A 20,077-nucleotide genomic window follows, 5' to 3' on the forward strand; every position below is an offset into this window, starting at 1 on the left:
GTATCATTTAAAACGGATAAATGGAAGAAAATGGATCTGAAACCTCTGGTACGGGACTGACAGAGGCTTAAAACAGTTACTAGTTAATCAGAAAGAAAGCTGAGCAGCTAAATGAGGGTGACAGCTCCTTAGTGGCCTGGTGCCCCTCCCAGCCCGGCTGGGTGCTTATCACCCATGAATATCATTGAAGTATTTGGCAACAGCGAGCTAATGGGACTGGCTGAGTGAGAAGCATTCAAAGGGCAGAACTAAGTGGCACCGTTCCAAAACAGCAATTAAAAGGGGGATAATGCTAGAAAAAGAACAATAAAAGAGGTTAATTCATATCGGTGCCTGGATATCTGTACAGGAAATCCTGTGATTCCATACTGCACATCCCCACTGTCCACTGCTTGGTGTTACGGCAGTGTATAACACAGCACTCCTTTACGTGCCATGGCTGAGAAAAAGCGGCTCTGTTCTATTGAAGAAGGACTCACCGTGCTGCTGGGAAGTTCTCTGCAAGCAAAAGCATGGATAAGCACATGGGAATGAAAATCTGACGGGTAGAGAAGAGAGAAAGCTCAATCTCGTACTTTCTGACAGGGATACGATTATACATTTTTGTTTTCTTCATCGGCAGGAGGGCACGGAGGCACTTGGGAGTTAAGGAAATTAACAATCCTGGGTTTCAACCTGGGGCAGCAGCCATCGGTTTTCTAAAGGCAGACTCTCACACCATGGTTGGAAAGCTAATTCAGAAGGTGCCTTTTCAACGGAAGGAAAGTTGTAACATTTCAGCAAGGAGAGAGAAAAAGAGAACAAAGATGTTCAGACTGCTGGATGCCACAGGAAGGAGGAGGAAGAGGGGCTGGACTATCTGCCAGGCTGCATCAAGAACTGCTCCAATGATTTCATTGCATTTGACCCACAGCATGCAACAACTGGCAAAAAATGCCCGCAGATTTAAAGGGAAATCTAGCTGAAATCTGCCTGGACCAGGCCATCCATCCTGCAGGCAGCTTGCCCTGAGGCTTGCTATTTTGAGAGAATAGAGAGGCCACATATCATTAATATTATAACAAATCCCAATATAGGGTAAGCCACAGTCTGAATTTTTGCTCTGGTCCCCAGCACCTCTGTGTGCCCCTCCACACAGCAAAACCACTGCTCCGAAAGAAAATACATGAGCTAAAGTCTGGGAAAGAGCCTCCTCTCACTACTAAATATTTAAGGTAAAATAAACTGATGTTCTTTGGGAGTGGAAACAAATAAATAAAGGCAGTAACTACCTGGGAATGGAAGAGGGAGGACAAAATGCATTGTGATTTAACTGATCAAAATATGCCAAAGGAGTGAGACAGGTTAGTGCAAGGCAGAAAATAGAAAGAAGCTGTGCATGGCATTAGAGCTGTCTACAGAAACATCCTTTTGTTCTGAAGTCATAAATGTGTAGCAGCCTCTCAGACATATGGGCAGTTGTGCATTTATCCTGTTTATTTTACTACTCCTGTGCATCCTGCCTTGCCATCTGTTGGTGAGAATTTGGATGCCGAGCCATAAGTCTGAGATGTAATAAATACCACTAAACTGAAATCCAAAATGAAGGCAAGCTCAAAGTAATGCTTTGAAGCAGGACCAGTTTCTCAGGGTGACAAAGATGTTAGAAAGTATGATTTATTTCCTGAGATGATTCTTGGCTCAGAAATGACAGAGCAGCAGGAAAAGGTCCAATTGAAGGGGCAGATCTACGATCCCTCCTCTTATATTGGCTTCCTATTGGCATAATTCCACCAGCTTCCTAGAAAGCAGTTTAACTTTACGTAGGTGGAGAACCAGACTTAATCCTGTCCCTCAAGGAAGACATGCTTGAACACAAAATGTTGCATGTATAAAACATAAGTTGCAAGCAAAATGCTTCAAAACCAGTTAAACTCAATGCTCATACACCTTTTCAGAGCTGGGCAGCCTGTGTTCCACTTACTCCACACTGTCTTTTTCCTTTTATCATCAGAACAAGGGGATAGTGGATGGGAAGAAGCACAGTTACCCTCTGGACAGGGCCAGGGAGCTCAAGTGCTGGCCCCTGATCACACCAGCTAATGCAGCAAAGCCCAACCTCCTCCTGCCTCTCTGCTGCCATTTCTGGGGTGAAGAAGTCACCACTTGGCCCCTCACACAGAGACCCTACAGCCCAACATTTGGGTGCACAGAGGTGTTGGTGACCAACTGGATTACAGTGAGTGCAGATGTGCTCTGTGCCAAAAGAATTAGAAAAGGAGATGAAGGCACAAGGCTCCTCCTGCAGTTTTATAGAAGCACAGAGATCCAGAATGGCTTGAGTTGGAAGGGACCCTTAGAAGTCACCTAGCCCAAATCCTTTGCAATGAACAAGAACATCTACAGCTCAATCAGGGTCACCAGAACCTTTTTCTCAGAGCCTTCTTTTTTCTGTTTCTGTAATGACACACATAAGTACAGATTGGAGATACTGGATACACACTCCTTATCCTGCAGATTTTGAGGGGGGGGGGTTCACATGTTCTGCACCTGCCAAACCGTGACCAAAGCTACAGGTTCAGCAGCACAACACAAGCAGAAGTAATGCAGGCTGACACAGCGCACGCGACAGCACCCACTGGAGAAATAATCACTACATTGATATTTTACGGGAACAAAAGCATGTTGTCACGTTTGCCTCCTTTACCAGTTGACACCAGTGAGGGTCAGCAGAGCTGCCAGGAGACAGGGCCAGCCCTGAGGAGGTGCAATGGCTGCGAGCTCCTGCCAGGATCTAAAATAAGTAATAAAAGCCCATGGCGGAAGGGTCAGTAAAAGGTAATGGCAGCTGGAAGGAGCCCAACGATTACATTACATTACACTGAAAGGTCACCGAGAACCCCAAAATGACTTACTGTGGCTCTGACAGATGCTACCACTAATACCATCTGTCAACCAGCTGCAACACAGTGTGATTATATGCAGAGTGAAAAAAGAAGCTCTAGAGCACCGCAGCCACAGGTAGCCCATCCGCATCGCCCAGCACATCCCCAGCCCTTCACACAATGCTTCTGAAATGTAGGTAAAAGTGCCTATTATCCACATTACATCTTACACAGATGAGAAAGCTTTACAGCTGGATTACAAATTTGCTTTCATGGGTTTACAGCCTTCGGGGAGTATCGCTAATGCACAGAAAGTCTTTGGGTTCCAAGTTTTGCGTTGGGTTAGCTGGCATGCTGAGAGCCACAGAGAAAAACCAAAGCCCTTGCGTAGCCTGATAGCTCCCTATCGGCTATATAGTAGATAATGTTCAAGAAAGCAAATTAATTCATTAAAGTGACATATATTCAGTCAATTAGCTTCAGATCTCTGTTTCATATAGTGTCTCGGGAAGAGTGGCTGTTGTGTTACATTAGTACAGTCATTGGAGAACTTCTGTTACTAATGCTCAAGGTGTATTTAGGAGGTCTGCATTTTATTTTCTTAACAGAATAGCCAACCCCTCAGCCCAGCTTCTGCTGACAGTTCCTACAGCAAAAAAAAACCCTCAGTATTTTAAAACACGTTTTACTATGCACCATATTTTAAAGAGATTGAGCTCTGCTTCCCTAAAGATCGCTCCAAACTCAGAAGCTCTCTCCCCAGCGAGTGGAGCACAACAGAAAGAAATTAACCTAACGAGGCTGTCAAGAATCACTCAATCACTTTCTGACAAAACCCCACTGCTTCAAACACTGCTGAAAAGATGTCGGTGGAGCTCTGAAGATTGCATTTAAAAACAATCAGTGCAGCACGAGCTCTTCCCCAGCACGTGTTTTACCAAGGAAACGAGATGGTGTGAGCAGAATGTATGGAAGGAAAGAATGAAATCATGGACTGAAGCTCAGAAAAGCCCTTCTCTAATGTGTTTAAACTGGTTTTGAAAGACTTCTGGATAACAGTTCACCTAAGTCCAACACATCCTTGTGCCTGTGAATTTAATCTCCAAAGCAGGTCTTGGCTGATACTACAGTGATACAGAACTTGCTCTTAGACAAATACAACTTTGGAAATAACATTTGAATACAAACCTTGCATCATTACCAGTCGTGGTGAGGCTAGCGCTTCCTCTCCTTGCTTTGAGAATACTTAAGAACATTCATTCTTTTCATGTGAGCCATTACTTTGCAGTAGTATGGATGGATGGCAGCCTTCCTTTCTTTGCTTGCCTCAAACATCTGTACAAGCATTAGTATTTTGCTGTCAGGACTATGCACATGACACCACATATGTGAGACTCTATCCACTCCAGATGACTTGCAAATAATTGTGCAAATGGGCATTTGTGCAAGTTTTCAAATTACAGCTGATTTGCCCAGTCCTTCCTCCTGATAGCAAACACTTCAGCTACTCAGACAAATGGTTCCATGTGAATTAAATGGCCAACAGCACCACTTAAAAGTAAATGGCAAACAGGGAATACTGAATGCAGTAGACACAATGGATTCAAAGCAATTCATATTCTGAAGTGTTTAATAAAATACTCTTTGAATAAATTTAAATTACAAGTACATTACTTGATTTCATATCTAGATGTCATGGGGCCTGCAGAGCTCCCAGTTTGAGCAGTCCTATTAACTTCAGCATGATTGTTCATGAAGATAAGCAGTTTCAGTGGATAAAGCAGTGCTTTAAAATCTCTTTTTTTTTTTTCCTAAGCAAATACTTTAACAGTATTTGTGAGTAAGACTGTGTGGGGCTTACATAGCAGGACTGGGCATTTACCATAGGAATAGAGGCTGCTGGAAAATTATAGAGGTGAAATCCTTCAAGTCAGGTTGGCCACAAAGGCATGTGAAATGGGGCTGATTTGCTCCTGTTATTATTATTCCTGGGCTGGGATGCAGACTTCTGGTGTAGTCAAGACAGACACATGAGGACTTCATCAGAAGCTTATCTCTCCAGCAATGATTTGTCTTTAGACACCAAAGTTGAAGTTAACATACATTGGTTGTGGTCCCAGGAAACCAAAACCGAGCTTTGATAGAGAGCCTCTTGCTCATTTTACTGCAAAGGCTTGATTGAATGGCATCTAGTCCTGCTGTACCCACATTTGTACTAAGAACTATTGTAAACAGTTTCCTACTTACATAATTACCTTAGCTATAAGTCTTCAATCCACACAGGAATACTGCTATTGCTTAAAGACCACTCAATGAGCCTCCTACTTCCACCTCTGCCAAACACACTGAAAGAACAGAATTGGGATTGTACGGGTGAGAACTGAACTGATGTATCATTGGTGATGCTTCTTGAGTGACTAAGCTCCGTAGTAGTACCCACTATGAGTACCAAAACATGAAGGACAGCTGCAGCTCCAAACAAGGACAGTACACTGGAGCCCTAAACGGTATCCCTTTGGTCACCATTATGATGATAATTTCTTGTAAACTGTTATCCCAAAGAAGAAAAACAGAAAACTGTTGAGGAAAGCCCACTGGTTTGCACGGAAAGCTCTCCTTTGTCTGTTCTGTTCCATTAATTCTCTTTGAAATCCTGGAGTCTGGGATAGCGGGCAGGTGACCGCTCACATACAGAGCACAGATTGCTTTATGGATGGAGTTCAGAAACATTTTAATGGAAAATTTCAACTGACCTGAAATTTACTCTCTATAACGCCTTATTCACATCGACAGCAATAGAAGAGGCTGCTCAAGATGCTTCCTGCTTGGGCACATTTATATCGGAAATACATCTTTTTTGAGATGAGCGAAATGGTGCTCGAGACCACTACAATAAATTAAGTAGGCTTTTATAATTATTATCCCAAAACACACAAAGATTGTCCTAAAAATAGGTTTGAAGACAGACCATTTAATCATATGCAAAAATCTATAACTGAAATGATTTTCTTGCTGTGTATCTCCTCAGAGCTGTAATTATTACATCGATTTTACTAAAAGACCCATCCACTCATGATGAGTGACGTTCTGAAAGAGCCCAGGGGGTGTTTTCTTCAATCTGCCTCCAGAAATGGTTAATTTATCTTGTGAAACAAAGGAACCTTTCCATCTCAAAATCAAAGTCCCACAGCGCAGTCTAGAACATAAATATCTTCGTGCATCTACGTATTGTTTCTTACAAAGAGAGATGATGAAGAAAGGGTGAGAAAGAACGCAATCTCCACTTCTCATATTTGTGAGCAGATGATGGCTTTTTTCCTAAAGATTATTCATTCTGAGCACATATTTGACAAGTTCGTAACTTGATTAAGAGCACTTGAATTTTGGAAATGGAAAAAAAAATAAAACAACCAACCCAAATGCTCAATTGCTGTTGGGTGGAGGGGTCACATGAAACACTTTTGTTGCCTGAAGTGATGAGGGTTTAAGGTCCACAGCTGCTCAGTGTGATCTTTCTACAAATTCTCTTGCGAACAAAACGTGCTCGGAAGGTAAAGGCACTGCCTGGCGCATGCAGTGAGTGCGGGGATCAGCGCATCGCCCTGTGTGCAGCACTGCCTCACAACCTCAACAGTTCCTTATTTTACAGAGTTCTAACTTAAGCCCAGTGGAAATCCAAGCAAAAATCCCACTGCCTTCAGCCAAAGCTGCACTTCATTGTGATGGATGAGATTCCTGGAGGACCACGCAGAAACAGCGACTTCGGTAAACTCAGGTTTCTCCTGCAGAAGACAGGCCCAGCCCAGCAAAGCACAATTCCATCAAGCTTATTTGCCTTGACAAACAGAACCTGGGGCACTCCAACAACTCAGCAAAGACCACCAGGTTTGGGGCAGGAGGTGGGTGCTCAGCATCGCCCAAGCAAACACAGGTGTGCTCAGAGGAAAACCCACATCTCCCAGGTTTCAGAGAAGCCCATGCTAGGAGTTACATTCCTCTTCGAGCTACAAAGCCAAGTGCTTTTGTCACCAGCAAAACTTCACATTTCCATAATTCTTTCTCTCTCTCTTTTTTTCCCCCCCTAAATATTTATGCATCCTACAACCATTTTACATTATCCCGAGGTAGCAAATGTGATAGTTTAAGTGAAAAATGTTCATTATGCTGTAGCCTCTGATGGTTAGAACAAGGAGAAGATTACAAGAGATGTGGCAATGAGGTGCCCCTGCAGTCCCACAGCTTTTTTTTCTAAGGAAAAACCTCAGAATACAGCCGGACTGGCTGGGCTGAGCCATCTGTCACTTAGAATAAAGCAGGAACCCAGGTCTGTAAAGTTCACATGTGCTAAGTTGCACTGATTGAATGAGGTGCACCGAGACCAATATGCCAAGTGCATTATTATGGCAAGACAGACTCGGGCATCCTCTACCCCAACAAACCCCAAAGCAGCTCTGTGAATGCCAGCAGCGTGTGCTGCCTTCATTCAGCACAGCTGCACTGAGGCTGGTGGTGGTCTGCTGCCCACACCCAGTGCTATGGAAGCTCTGATGTCCCACAGTCAGAGTTCTGCGTACTCACTCGGCAGATGTTGGCTCCCATCTGGGCTTTGCTATCAGCTATGCCAATTCTTCCACACACCCATGTGCTTCTTTGTCCCAGCAGTTACCTGCTGTATCTTCTCTACAACTCCCTTTTCAGGGATGGAGCCACGTGTTTGGGCTCTGTGGGGAGTGATATGTCCCTCTGCCCACCTCAGCCATAATCCACAAATCCTTCCATTTGCTCTGTGCCTGACCCTTAGGCTGGACTAAGTCAACCCGAACCCGCACTGAAGCACTAAAACAGCAGCAAAATCCTCCAGCGGGTTCCTGGTGCCTCCGAGTGTGTACAGGAGGAACTTGGGTTCCCACTGTCCTACCAAAGAGCTGTGGCCAAACCCTCAGACCCCAGAGGCCAAAGCCTGGCTGGTCCCCTGCCTTGAAGCCTGGAGAGCTTGGAAGCTCCCAAAGCCCCCAAACTGCGTGCAGCCTTACAGATCCCTGCAGCACATGGGTACGGGATGCAATGGGGGGCCGCCCCACGGGCACAGCTCCCCCGGGCCGAGCTCCGCATCCCGCCGCCCGTTCCCATGGCAATCTCGGAGATGCCGGTTGCCACGGCAACGCCATCCTCCTCCTCGGCCGTGTCCGAGACAGCGGCGCGGCTCCGACGGAGCTCTGCCCATGGGCTCCGGGCACAGCCGCTGCCCCCGAGAAGTTGCTTCCCCCCACGGTCACAGCGCGGCCCCCGGTACCTTCGAGGCAGCAGATCCTCCAGAGCCCCGAATGCGTGAGGTCGCCCCTCGCTTTCCTCGGCGGCCCCTGCGCTTCGTCCGCCGTGATGTTGGTGCCGTTGCAGATGTGCGCGCTGGAGTACAGCCAGTAGTCGGTACCGATGGCGATGGCCATGAGGCTGAAAGCGGCGAAAGCTCCCACCGTGGTCAGCAGCATCTGGACGCCACGGTCACACCACACCATGGTGCTTCATAGTCCCCGCACGGGGCCGCACGACACCGCCCGGCAGCCGCCGCCGCCCGCGGGAGGCAGAGCCGAGTCACGGGGCGGGGGGCGGAGGCGGCGGCGATGGGGATGAGGATGGGGGGGAGCCGCCCTCCCGCCGCCACGGGGCTGAGCTCCGCCGCACGGCCGCGCACCGCCCCGCCCCGCCTCGGGGAGGGCAGGAGCCGCCCGGCCCCGCGGTGCCGCCCGCCCGGTGTCTGCGAGGGGTGGGAAGCTGCAGCCCCCCCCCAGGGCCGGAGCATCGCGCGGGTGATGGTGCGGGGGGAGCGCAACAACACGGCTGGAGTCGCGGCTCCGCGGGGGGTCAGAGCAGCGGAGGGAGGGGGGTTCCGGGACCCAGCGAACGTCAGAGCGCGAGGAGCGCAGCTCCAAGCCCCCCAGCCTCGGCCCTCCCCCTGCCCGCTGCCCCTTCCTTCCCAGGAAAGCACCGGACCGGAATGCGAGTGGGAGAGGGGCGCGCAGCCCTCGGGGTACCATGCGGTCGGGAGCTGCAGCGCAGCCAACTGGGTTTCCTCCCTCAGCCTCGCTCTGCTCTTAGTGACACAAGGGGGGTGTAGGCAAGTGGATAGCTTGCTGATTGTCTGCTGGTCGGGGGGAAAAATACAAAAGAAAAAATATCAGAGGCTGAAAATATTTCCTTTTGGTAAACCGTGAGGAGAAACATCTAAATGTGTCACCGCGTTACCCCTCCTTGCAGCCCTGACAAGTCGGTCCTGCCCCCACCCCATCCAGAGACAAGGCAGATGAATGGAAGCCCTCTGATCAGCTAATGCATGCGTGTGAAGGAAGCGTGGCAGCACACAGAGTGATGTATGTGAATTAGGGAGTGGGAAGACGAGAGCTACAAACCTCGAGAAATGCAGCTCTCTTCTGAGCGGTGCGTGGATGGTGCAGGTGCATGCGTGGCTCCGCTGCAGTGATGCCTTTCAGCTGCTCTTCCATTCCGTAGAAGCTGGGAAAGGAAAAGCAAACACAAATTAAAGGCTGGTCTTTATTTCACAGAGCCTTGGAAACTTACTCAGACACAAAGCCTATAAAAGCAAAAGAGCTCCGAAGTTATATTAGGTTTAAGCATATAAATTAGGCTTTACTTTCCCATTGTGATTATAGGTCCAATAGTGCCTTTGCAAAATCACCCTCTGAATTGATGTCTCCATTAGGGAGGGAAGAATGAAGGCAGGTAAGCTGAAAAAGCAGAGCGAAGCCTCGTTCAGAAAAACTGAATCAAGCATTTAAATTTAATGAGGTTCAACAAATTTCTCATTTAAAATATATGTTTGTACCTGTGTGCTTTGGGGCTTTGGCCAGGAAGGGAAAATGAGATACTGAAACAGCAGGAGAGAAGCCATTTCCACAGCTTTTTAAACCTATTGAGCCTTAATTAATATTATTTATTTGTATTGCCCACGGCTGGCTCTCCCAACAAGGAGCAGAGGAGGGCTGGGTGAGCTGTAGCCATGGCCACACTGCTGCTGGGGGCAGAAATAGCCCCATTCTCCTACTCAGAAGTGCAACAGGAGCAGGAAGGGGCATCTGGTCTGGTGGGCTCTGAGCATCCTCAGCCAGCAGAAAGGGGTACACAGCTGCAGGGCTTTCCACCTCATAAAGCCCTACTGGTTGTGCGAGATAACAGCAATTAACAGAACTCAGTAACAAAATCTTCCTCCTCTCCCCTTCCCCCCAGCATTTCTTTGCAAAGAAAACTGCTGCTTCCATTGCCCTGCAAGAAACCTCAGGCTACTAAAGGGTTACAGAGAAGCACCCAAGACAGGCAATCATTTTCTGCCCAAGCTATCTTCTTTAGTTTAAAAATGTTCTCTATTCTTTTGAAATGCATGAAGTAGATTGTGGGAGAGCTAATATTATATTCCACTACTGAAAGCTGGTGGAGTATTTTGCATTGATGTCTGGCTCTAGTGATTTTCTAAGGATTTTGAATTCATTAAATCCCACCATTGAATAATCTCCAATCGTGGCGGAAGGAAGGCAAAAGTGCTTATGCTTCTCAGTAGCAAAAAAGCATGTGTTCTTTTCTTAAATGTGAAAGCTATTTGACCCTCTGTATGTAGTAAAGGTTGCCCATCACGAAACCTTTGATTCGCAGACTTTGCTTATGGCACAGCCTTATAGCAATGCAATCGAGTTTCGCAGTAGAACAGCCTCGGCAGGCTGTTGTGCACTGCAGTGGCATCCTCCATCCTCAATGAGAATTAAACCCAATTGTTCTAAGCTCAGAACAGATGCAGGAGCTCATGACAAGGAGAAGTAAAAGCCCCAGATCTTCTCCCTGTAATTTAGCTCCCCTCACCCACACTGATTTTTGAGTGCAAGTGTCCAAGCCCAGAAATGTATTTCTTTCAAAGGAGAAACAAAAACGTGAAGCAGAAATGCTTGGATTCCTTGATGCTGCTGTTCAAAGCTTTAAATGAAGTCCTGTGCCCGATCATTTTACTTCTGAACTGAAAAACACATATTTTGGAGATGAAACTTTGGACTGAACTGAATTCAGTGAGAGCTGTCACTAACAAAACCTTGCCTGAGAGACACTGCTGCGATCAGAAGGAGAGAAAGATTTGCACCGTGTTACCATTTGGGATGACTGCTTCTGCTGCTAAATGTCAGGCATTGCCTTCAATACTCTGGGCTCTCTCTTCTTCTTCTTTCTTTCTTTTTTTTTCTTTTTTTAAATTTATCATCTAGCAAAGTAACGCCAGAATTACGAGAATTTCACTAAAAGAAACTTTTGGAAATGACTCAAGAAAATCTCCAGGGAGCACTTTCTCAGAATGAAAATAATCAATTAAACACAGCTTTTGATGTAAATACAGCCTAATGGCCACCAGCGCCTGGAACAGATCTCTCTTTCCACTTGTCCTTCAAGGGGATTTTTAGCATCCAGCACATCTGTGACATCGGTTGTTGCCATCTCCTACAGGTCTTTGTATCTCTTCTGTCTAATCTGATACTGGTATTAGGAAATAAATCATCCTGAAGCATTTCATTTGGATTATGCTGCATGAAGAACTGAAGAAATAAGATTTGCTTCAGCAGAGCTTTATGGGAGGAAAGATCTCCAGCAAAGAATCTTGCAGGAACATGGGACGTGGTAGGAGGTATCAGTTATGGCACAGGTATATTTAAGAAAGAAAGACTAAAGTTGCTCACAGAACTACATTTTTGTATGCTTTGGTTCAGATGTTTCAGGTTTACATGATCTCCACTGAATCACATTGGGAGAGTACTTCCAGAGCTGCTTCCAACTGACACTGAGCTCATAGAGAAGGCAAAGCAAGTGCTGAATTGACTTCTGAGGCATTGTATGTATGTGACCCATTGACCTGCCTATTCCCTGTATTACTCTCAGCTATATATGTCAAGGTGGTCTCTTTCATCTTGGAGGACCATACTCTGCTTCCACCAGCATGGAAAGACTGACAGAAGTCACCATCACATTTCATGGAGCCGAGTCTAGAGAAAGATGAACTTGAATTATTATTTTTATTTTTTAGAAGGCTGAATTTCTTCTTTAGCCCTATGAAAGATCATCTTAAGTCAGCATCAGTAGTGCCAGCATCCTCCAGAACCTCAGGAACGGTCGCCTTAAAGGTAAAATATTGTCATTCACTCGCCACTCGAGGGGCAACATCTTGGCTGTGATTCTATCATTCCTTTTAATATATTAAACATTCCTTGGCTTAGTCATGGGAAGTGAAGCAACACAACTGCTTTCTAATAAATAAAATGTGCTCAGAAGCCACTCTGTAGCTTTTCAGATAACTGCATTTCGAGTTTGCCAGGAAGCCAGATGCTGCTATTGGAAAAGTAGCTGCCATGGTTTGTCATCCGAGCTTAGGAATTGATATCCAAGAATGATGTGATGAGACAGACTCGATGACAGCGCTGCTCTTTCTATAAATAATTTGAGGAAAACATTTTTTCATTTTGAAAAATGAAAAGCCTCTTTTGCTACAGACTTGCACAGCAAACCAGAAAATTAGAAAGGATGGGCATGCTGTGTTTGAATGGGGCCATCAAAAGAACAAAATATGTGCAATTTATGTAAAATGTATAGCAGCTCTCACACATTTTACACCACCTAGGCTGTATTTTTCCCATAATACCAATAGTCACAAAACTCATTATCTTTCTGACAATGGAGAAAAGGAATATCAGCCTTTTACTTTCTTGACCATGTCAAATGTCAGAGCCATTTGTGAATGCTTGTCCTTCAAATGCTCATCGCTCCTGCTAAGATTAAATATCAATAGCGCTCACATTCAGCTACAGAATGAACTAATATCGCACACACCTCTCAGATCTAAAGTTCACTGCGTCCATTACCTTTGATATGATTTTGTCTCCCAAGTCCTACCTCTTGTCCAGGTCCTAATGGCTGAAAAATGCACTGCAGCCTTAGATGTTGTGTTGAGGATTATCTGGAACAGAAGGTGAAACGAAGAGTGGGGGTTTCTCACAAGATGTTAAGAGGAGTTACAAAGGGAGTGGGAGGAAGAATGAGGGGCTAATAGGGCAAGAGCCTTCATTTTGCCATCCATGCTAATGGGATGCTGCTGGCAATTTCTGGCACATCAGATGAGCTTGAAACATGGTGGAAGATCTCATTATCTTTTTGATGGAGAAACAAATGCGCTGACCCAGGGATTATCCAGGAAAGGCACTGAATTTATCCGGTGTCTATTTGGAATACAAGTGCAGAATCATTTCTCCTTGGGAATACATGGGGAGCACGGGAGAGGAAGAAACAACTGAAAAATTCCAGCGAGGTTCTCTCAGTCCATCCATTATCAGGCAGTCCCAAGGAATAATGATATAACTGTGCAGAGCACATTGTGGAGTGGCCCCGTGATGCTCAAGTCACATGAAATGGAGAATGAGGCAATCTGCCAGGGAGTTCTGCACCTCCAAAACAACGCATCGCCCAGAGATGGAGAATTCCCTCTGACTGCTGGAGGGGAAATTTCTTGCTGCACTTCAATTGCATTTCAACCTTAAACGGAGGTCTTTGATGGGAATGTGTGAGGAGGCAGATTGAGTGAAACAAGTTTTTAGGATAATCATAAATACTTACATCAATCACAACGTTCTGCGCTGAATTTGTCTGTTAAATTGCCTGAAGTCAGTCCCTGAGATCTGTCTGAATAATTCCGAGCTGATAACACAGCACTCAAGTAGGAATTCTGTTGCCCAGTAGAAGGATTTTCTTGTTAGAATTTCAGCTGATTGTTCACCAGAGAAGTGGTCTTTTGGGAGCAAACCCTGGTGGCTCACTTGGAAAGGTTCTCAGTCTAATAAGAAAGAAAATTGGAATGTGAAATTAAACTCGCCATTATTTCTGAGAGGTTAGCGATCAAACAAACTTCCAAGAGGACAAGGTTTATCTGATCTTCCCTTTGCTCTGACCCTTTTATTTCTACAAAAGAGGAATCATTTCAGATCAACTTGCTGCCAGAGCTGGAACAAGTTACCAAAAAATTATCTCAATCAGTTGTGCATAACCACATAGGTCCAAAGAGCTGCTTTCTATATAATCTTTGCCCAGGAAATATATATAGAACCAAATAATTAAAGCTGCACTGCAAGATTTCTAACTCCACTGGGCTGAGATGATCTAAATCAAGAATCCCATTTGAAGCATCAGAACTGAAGGCTGCCCATGAGCCTACCAATTGCTTGAATAGGCTTAAAACAGTTGAACAGCACAAGAAAACACTTAGCTGATAGGAAAAGGCTGAGAAAACTTGTTGTCATACCTATGTTGCAAAACAAATACTGAGTATTGAAGGGCTGGCATCCAGGGAAGACTCAGTGAGAGAGTACAAATGCAGATGCTCGCTATCAACCACACATACCCCAAAGTCATGCTGGGCCAAAAATGAACTCCACTTAGCTCCTGGAAAGTGCAATTCCAATGCCTTCATAGAGTTTCTATCATTGATAGCTCCCTCCAACCTCAGAGAGATGAGGCACCCTTAAATCATTCTGCTGCCTGCAATGAAGAAGCAGCCCTATTCCACTCTGGAGCTGGCTGGAGCACAACGCAGCCTGTAAAGAGCTGCATTAACTTGGAGTTTTATTAATAGACTATTCATTAGAAGCATCTGCCTTTTTATATGTAATAGGACAATGAGTTAAAGATCTTTCTCTTTGCTGATTTGCAGTGTTGTAAATATAGTGTTTTACTTAGTGGTGCCCTGGTAGGGAATAGCGAAGCCGAAAGCCAGGAGAGAAGCCTGGCTCAATGCCTGGAGCCACAGAACACAAACCTCAGCCCTCCCCAGTGAGTGTGTGCACAGGGTGAGACAGAAATCCCTTTGCTGACTGTTATGAGATAGCAGCAATGGGGAGAGAAAGAAAAGCAGTAGCAATAATAACAAAGCAACCTGACATCATGTTTTAAGCAAGCTGTTAATACAGCCAGGAGAACACCTTTTAAACCTCACCATGCGCATTTCAGTGGGACTGTAATTTGTACTAGGAATTTTTAAAGCTACGCTGGTGTGTCAGTGAAGTGTCAGTATGGGGCTGAGCAAATGGCAAATGATGCACCTATTGATTTGAGGTCCCTTCACACCTCAGCGCTGCCTTTCTGCTCAAGGCTAGTTCACAGCACACAGCAAGCACCAGTTCCTTAGGTGGGCCATCCAGCAAACTCTTTAGGACTCAGACAGCATCTGTAGTCAGCATGAGATCCCAATGGCTGCCCCTACCCCTTCCACTCACATTTTGATGCCATAGGAGGCTTGCCCAGGAGAGCCCAAATTCCTTCAGCCGGAAAGAAACACCACTTGTGGAGAAAGACGACAAATTGCAGCAGCCAGAGCTGTGAAAAGCCTTGACAAAATATTTAACATGGGTAAAAAAGAGAACGCTTGCCAATTCCCGGAGCCTTTCTAATTCAGGTTATTAGATGGTTACTGCCACTACTATTAAAAAGACACTGTTTTCTGAGTGATCTACAGAAGAAAGGGCTGGAACACACCTACGGGTTTTCAGTGCGCTTTTAGCTCTGCTAATAGAGAAAAATTTCCTCTCATACGAGGCTCAATTATTCAATTCAATTAACAAAATAAGTAATGTACTACTTATTTTCTGCAGTATCGAGTAAATACACGCCTAAGAAACTCAAGTATAAATCTCCAGGTATTCTTTTAGGTTGACCACCTGCACGTCGCTCTAATTGGAGTTCTGGTTTTAAATATCTGTAAGGAAACTCTGTAAGAATGAGGTTGTGTTTCAGAAAGAAACCAGTCCACTACAAGCAATTCGCTTCCCACTGAGCCCCCCAAAGCAATGGTGCCATGGGACTAATCCTACTGCAGAGCACTAACTAGAATGAGAAAGTAACAATAGATTTTCTGGTTCAAAATGTAAATAAGCTCTTTTTATTTTCATAGTGGAGACCCATTATGAGATCAACATCTACAGCTGGACTTCGCAGTCAGGCTTGTTAGAACTGCCAGGTTGGTTTATTATGGGAGGAGAGCAAAGAAAATCACTCTTTCAGTGGGATATCATTATTACTTTTGCAGAAAGTGCCCACATTTCTTGAACTTTAAAGATATTTTTATAGAGAACTTGGAACCCAAAGTGAAAACCTCCAGTCCCCCCCTACATTTCTTTATGCATTACTTGGGTGACTGACCGTAGCAAGTGGTTTTGCCTTTTTAACATGGATTTTTATTTCTTTATTTTTACCTCTTTATTCCAACCAGATCGCTTAATACAACGGTTTCTAAGTAGCAAGGAAAAAAACCAAAACCACAGCAACTCAATGGAACAAGCTGGCAGATGCTGACCTTTTACCCATAACTCTGATTCCTGTAATGCTTCTGCAGGAGGGAGCATTCAAGCCTTACAAGTGTTAAAATGGAAAATAAATAGGAATGGCAAACATGGCAAGCCAAAGATTACATGCAAGCCATTGGAAATTCAAATCCCCTCTCTGAGGGGACATTGCAGAGGTAATGAGAAGATGCAGAAGCTTTTCAATCTCCAAAATCAGTCCCTCATGCAACATCATAGAAGCAGAGAAACCAAAGCGGGTAGTGCATGCAGAAAGGGTTATTTAATGAGTATTGGCAGATGGGAGACAACCCTGGACACCCTGAACTGCAGACCTACTAAAGAAAATTCCAGAAGCTGTTCTAATTGGCAATAAACTAATTATATGGGGGATTTTCCTTTTATTTAAACAGACCATACTGCTTTGCTGGTGGTGATGTTTGAGGCTCTCAGCTCGGTAGAGGTGGAGCATGTGTGGATTTCCCATGTGGCCAAGGGGAATGGAGAGCACAGGGCAGTCCTGAGGCTCCTCCTGCAAACACCACACAGCCTGTGGGCTCTCTCAGCTGTAGTCACTGCTTTTCTCACTTCGGTAGCACCACCAACCCTTATTCCCACCATCCCAAACCAGGACTGGAGGAGGACAGGCAGCCCGCTCCACAGGGGGAAAGATGAAGTGGATTTTAGTCAGTTGTTTAAAAGCTTGGAATAATTTGCACTGTTGCAATTGCAGCAGGTGAGATAGCCAGAAAACACCCTTTAATATTTCAGTTTTCTGCTTCTCCTCCACTGACTCCCAGGATGTTTTTTCATCAGTGGGGGAAGAGAACTAACAACGACTTCAATACCAGAACGAAATACAAAGCCCAGATCTTTCCAATTCTGCTTATTCCTTCAAGCTATTCCAGTTCCCTTTATGTTTTCCCTACATACACGCATCTGTCTTCTTCAAAGCCTTAACCATCTCTGACACACCTGACCTTTCCATCCAAGTGCAATGGAGGGATGCAAAGAAAAAACCCTTTACCTACAGCAAGTAACTCTGCTTTGTGAGTCCCATGCCTGTAAATTTTGCTGCTGCACAAAGTAAAGCAGTGAGCAACCTTTCCTTCTCCTCTGAACATGAGAACTGTCATCTCAGAGAGAAATAACAGCTTGTCTTTATTTTGCCAAATAGAGTTGACTTAGTTATTAGAACCTTCTAAGAAAATACTACAGGAGGAATTAGAACAGTGCTGTCACAGAAATGTCAAGAGTTCAGAAACTAATCTGACAAGATCTTGGAGTTTTCAAACATCTAATCAACATTTTTGTGACAGTTATATGAGTAAATACCGACGTTCTCTTAAAAATAAAGAATGGGTATAACTCTTTTCCATCTACAATTAATAGATGTTAGAGCCACTCAGTAGTATTACTCTGATGAGGCTCATTCATTTTGTGCCAGTAAGTACAGTTTCATCTACATGAGCACAGTTCATCCACTTTTAATCAAGAGATCCAATACATCTAATATATTCGGGTAATATCGCTATAGCTTTGGCTGACGTTTATTATGAGCACCCCTCTCCTCCACTTAGCAAATGAGACCATACCCTGCCATATGATAGAGCAGATGCAGCTCTGTTTTAGAAGTTCTCAGAATAATTTCCATAGGAAAAACTTAACCCATAGACGAAGAGAATTTAGGCCACAAGAAATTATTGCTAATAGATTCTGACCTCAACAGGCTTTAATGCAGGCTGGCATTGCGCTCAGGAATATTTGCATCAAGCCCATATCTCATGGCTGCGCTAGAACATATTAATTCATCATTTAAAGAAGCCACTACATCCATTAGTAAATTGTTTTAATGGTTAATTATCGGCAGCGTAAAAAAAGATGTGATTATCCCCAGCATGAGCCTCCAGGGGCACTGTCAGCACGTGGATTACACTACTTCTGCAACTCCCATCCAAAGCCATCAACTTAATGGAAATACAAGACACATTTTTGAAACCAGTGGTCAGCTCCAATTAGCCAACGTCTGGGTATGAGAGCATCCAGCCCAAGCTCAAAGAACAAACATGCATCAAGAACAAACAGTGGCAAAAGTCCATTCCTGCTCACTTCTTGTTCCTCAGCATCACTTGGTCTCTTCAGCCAAGGGCATGGAAGCTGTGCTGCCCTAGGGAACAGCGCCAGGCAAGGTGGGCTTGCAAAGCAAGTTGCTGGTAAACTTACAGATACCTGTTAATCCTGAAGGCCTCAATTCTGGCACCTGAGCGCAGCCAGGAGGCACAAATTCTGCAGCTGGAGAATGAGATTAACAAGCCCAGTAATTTCATTCACTCCCATCATAGATTTTCTGATGCAAACATGAAAACTATCAGTCGAATTTCAGGTTCATCTTGTTCTTTGACAACTGAACAACACATTTTTCCACCAGAATTTTTCCCTCTGCATCCCATTTCACCCACCATCTTCTCCCATTTTTTTTTTTTTTTCTCCATTTAAGCTTCATTTTTAGATTGCTTGGCAGAAAACATGTCAATTACAGCTGCAGGTTCTTTGGGGCCAGCGGCCACCAGAGCTTGGGTGGATGGGAGATGCCATGGCCTGGGGAGCAGTGAGATGCCACCAGCACTGGCCCCAAAATCACTGGGCTGCTCCCTGTATGTTCCTAGATGAATAAAGGGAAGGGACAGCCCACCTTGGAGACTGAAGAGGGGAATGTAGAAAATCAGAAGAAAAGCTTTTTAAAAATAAAATAATAATAATAATTTAAAAAAATAGAGCAAAATGTTCTCTTGCAAAGGTTTTTCCAAATGGCTCAGAAAAGGTAAACGCAAACTTCCTTTGTTCTGGAGGCAGATGAGGACAACCTCAAATCCCATCAGCAGTTTTCAGCACTCTCACCAGCAATCCCCACCTCCCTCAAACAGCATCGCAGTTCCTGGGTAACCCCCAACCCATGGAGGATAATGAATAAGACAACAGTGAGTTGTTGTTTTACTCCTCGTCCCCAACACTCACTCTGCATTAGGCTCCGTCATCTCACCCTGCGCCTGATATAACGCGATGTGGCAGAACATACCCTGAGCCGGGAGTGAGCCCTGATGCAAGGCGGAGCGGATGCCTTGGACTGAAACTGCTCCTTCCTTCTGTTTACTACCTTTGATCCACGTTTGCTGCTTGTGACAGGCTGTTAAATAAATACAAGTGACAAGGCTTGCTATGAGTTTGTTTTTCTGCGGCTTGCTTTCTTCTTGCTCAGCTCTCCAAGCAGATCCCTGCTGACAAATACACCGAGGCCATTACCAATTAACGACTGTAGACCCCTGTCCTCTACTCCCCAGTGCCAGTTCTACGCATTAGCCTGAGCAACATTCAAAGATAATTGTGTTTTGTTTATTTGTTTTGGAGAGTAATGGCAATCAGACAGCAATTCCCAGTCCTTACTGGAGCTGCAATTCTGTGTTTAAGGCTGCCTGCTATGAACGGAGCTTGGAAAGCATTCGCTGCAGTTGCTCGAGGTGAAGTTTCATGTTCCTTCTTTCAGTCTTCATCTCTTTCCACTTCCAAGGGGATGCCTTTCCCAGCACCCAGGGCTCTTGGCACTTTAGGCAGCACTTCTGCACACCCTTGATTTGTTTTGTTGCTTTTCAAAGCCCACTCGTCCTGTGTACTGCAGTTAATTGAAGCAAGAAATCATTCCTTGTCCTCCATTGGCTTCGGCACGCAGCACCAATGCTCCAGATCACAAATATTTATACATAGAGATGCATTTAAAAGTATGAAGAGAGATTCTGTGACTATTTCAGAAGCAGTCACTGACTTTGGGTACATCATTTCATCCTAATGCACTTGATG

The 20,077-nt window shown here is 44.9% G+C and overlaps 1 protein-coding gene across 1 annotated transcript in view; it reads right to left on the reverse strand.

Annotated features, from left to right (window-relative positions):
- CACNG4 (calcium voltage-gated channel auxiliary subunit gamma 4) overlaps nt 1–9,380 on the reverse strand; it is a 39,299-nt gene extending 29,919 nt beyond the window's left edge. Inside the window, exon 1 of the mRNA XM_072351610.1 lies at nt 8,158–9,380. Within this exon, the coding sequence (XP_072207711.1) occupies nt 8,158–8,380 (223 nt within the window). The 5' untranslated portion in view covers nt 8,381–9,380. The remainder of the gene's footprint in view (nt 1–8,157) is intronic.
- Between the last annotated feature and the right edge of the window lie 10,697 nt (nt 9,381–20,077).

The sequence above is a fragment of the Excalfactoria chinensis genome, chromosome 17 (assembly GCF_039878825.1).
Source record: "Excalfactoria chinensis isolate bCotChi1 chromosome 17, bCotChi1.hap2, whole genome shotgun sequence".
NCBI classification, from domain to species: Eukaryota; Metazoa; Chordata; class Aves; order Galliformes; family Phasianidae; genus Excalfactoria; species Excalfactoria chinensis.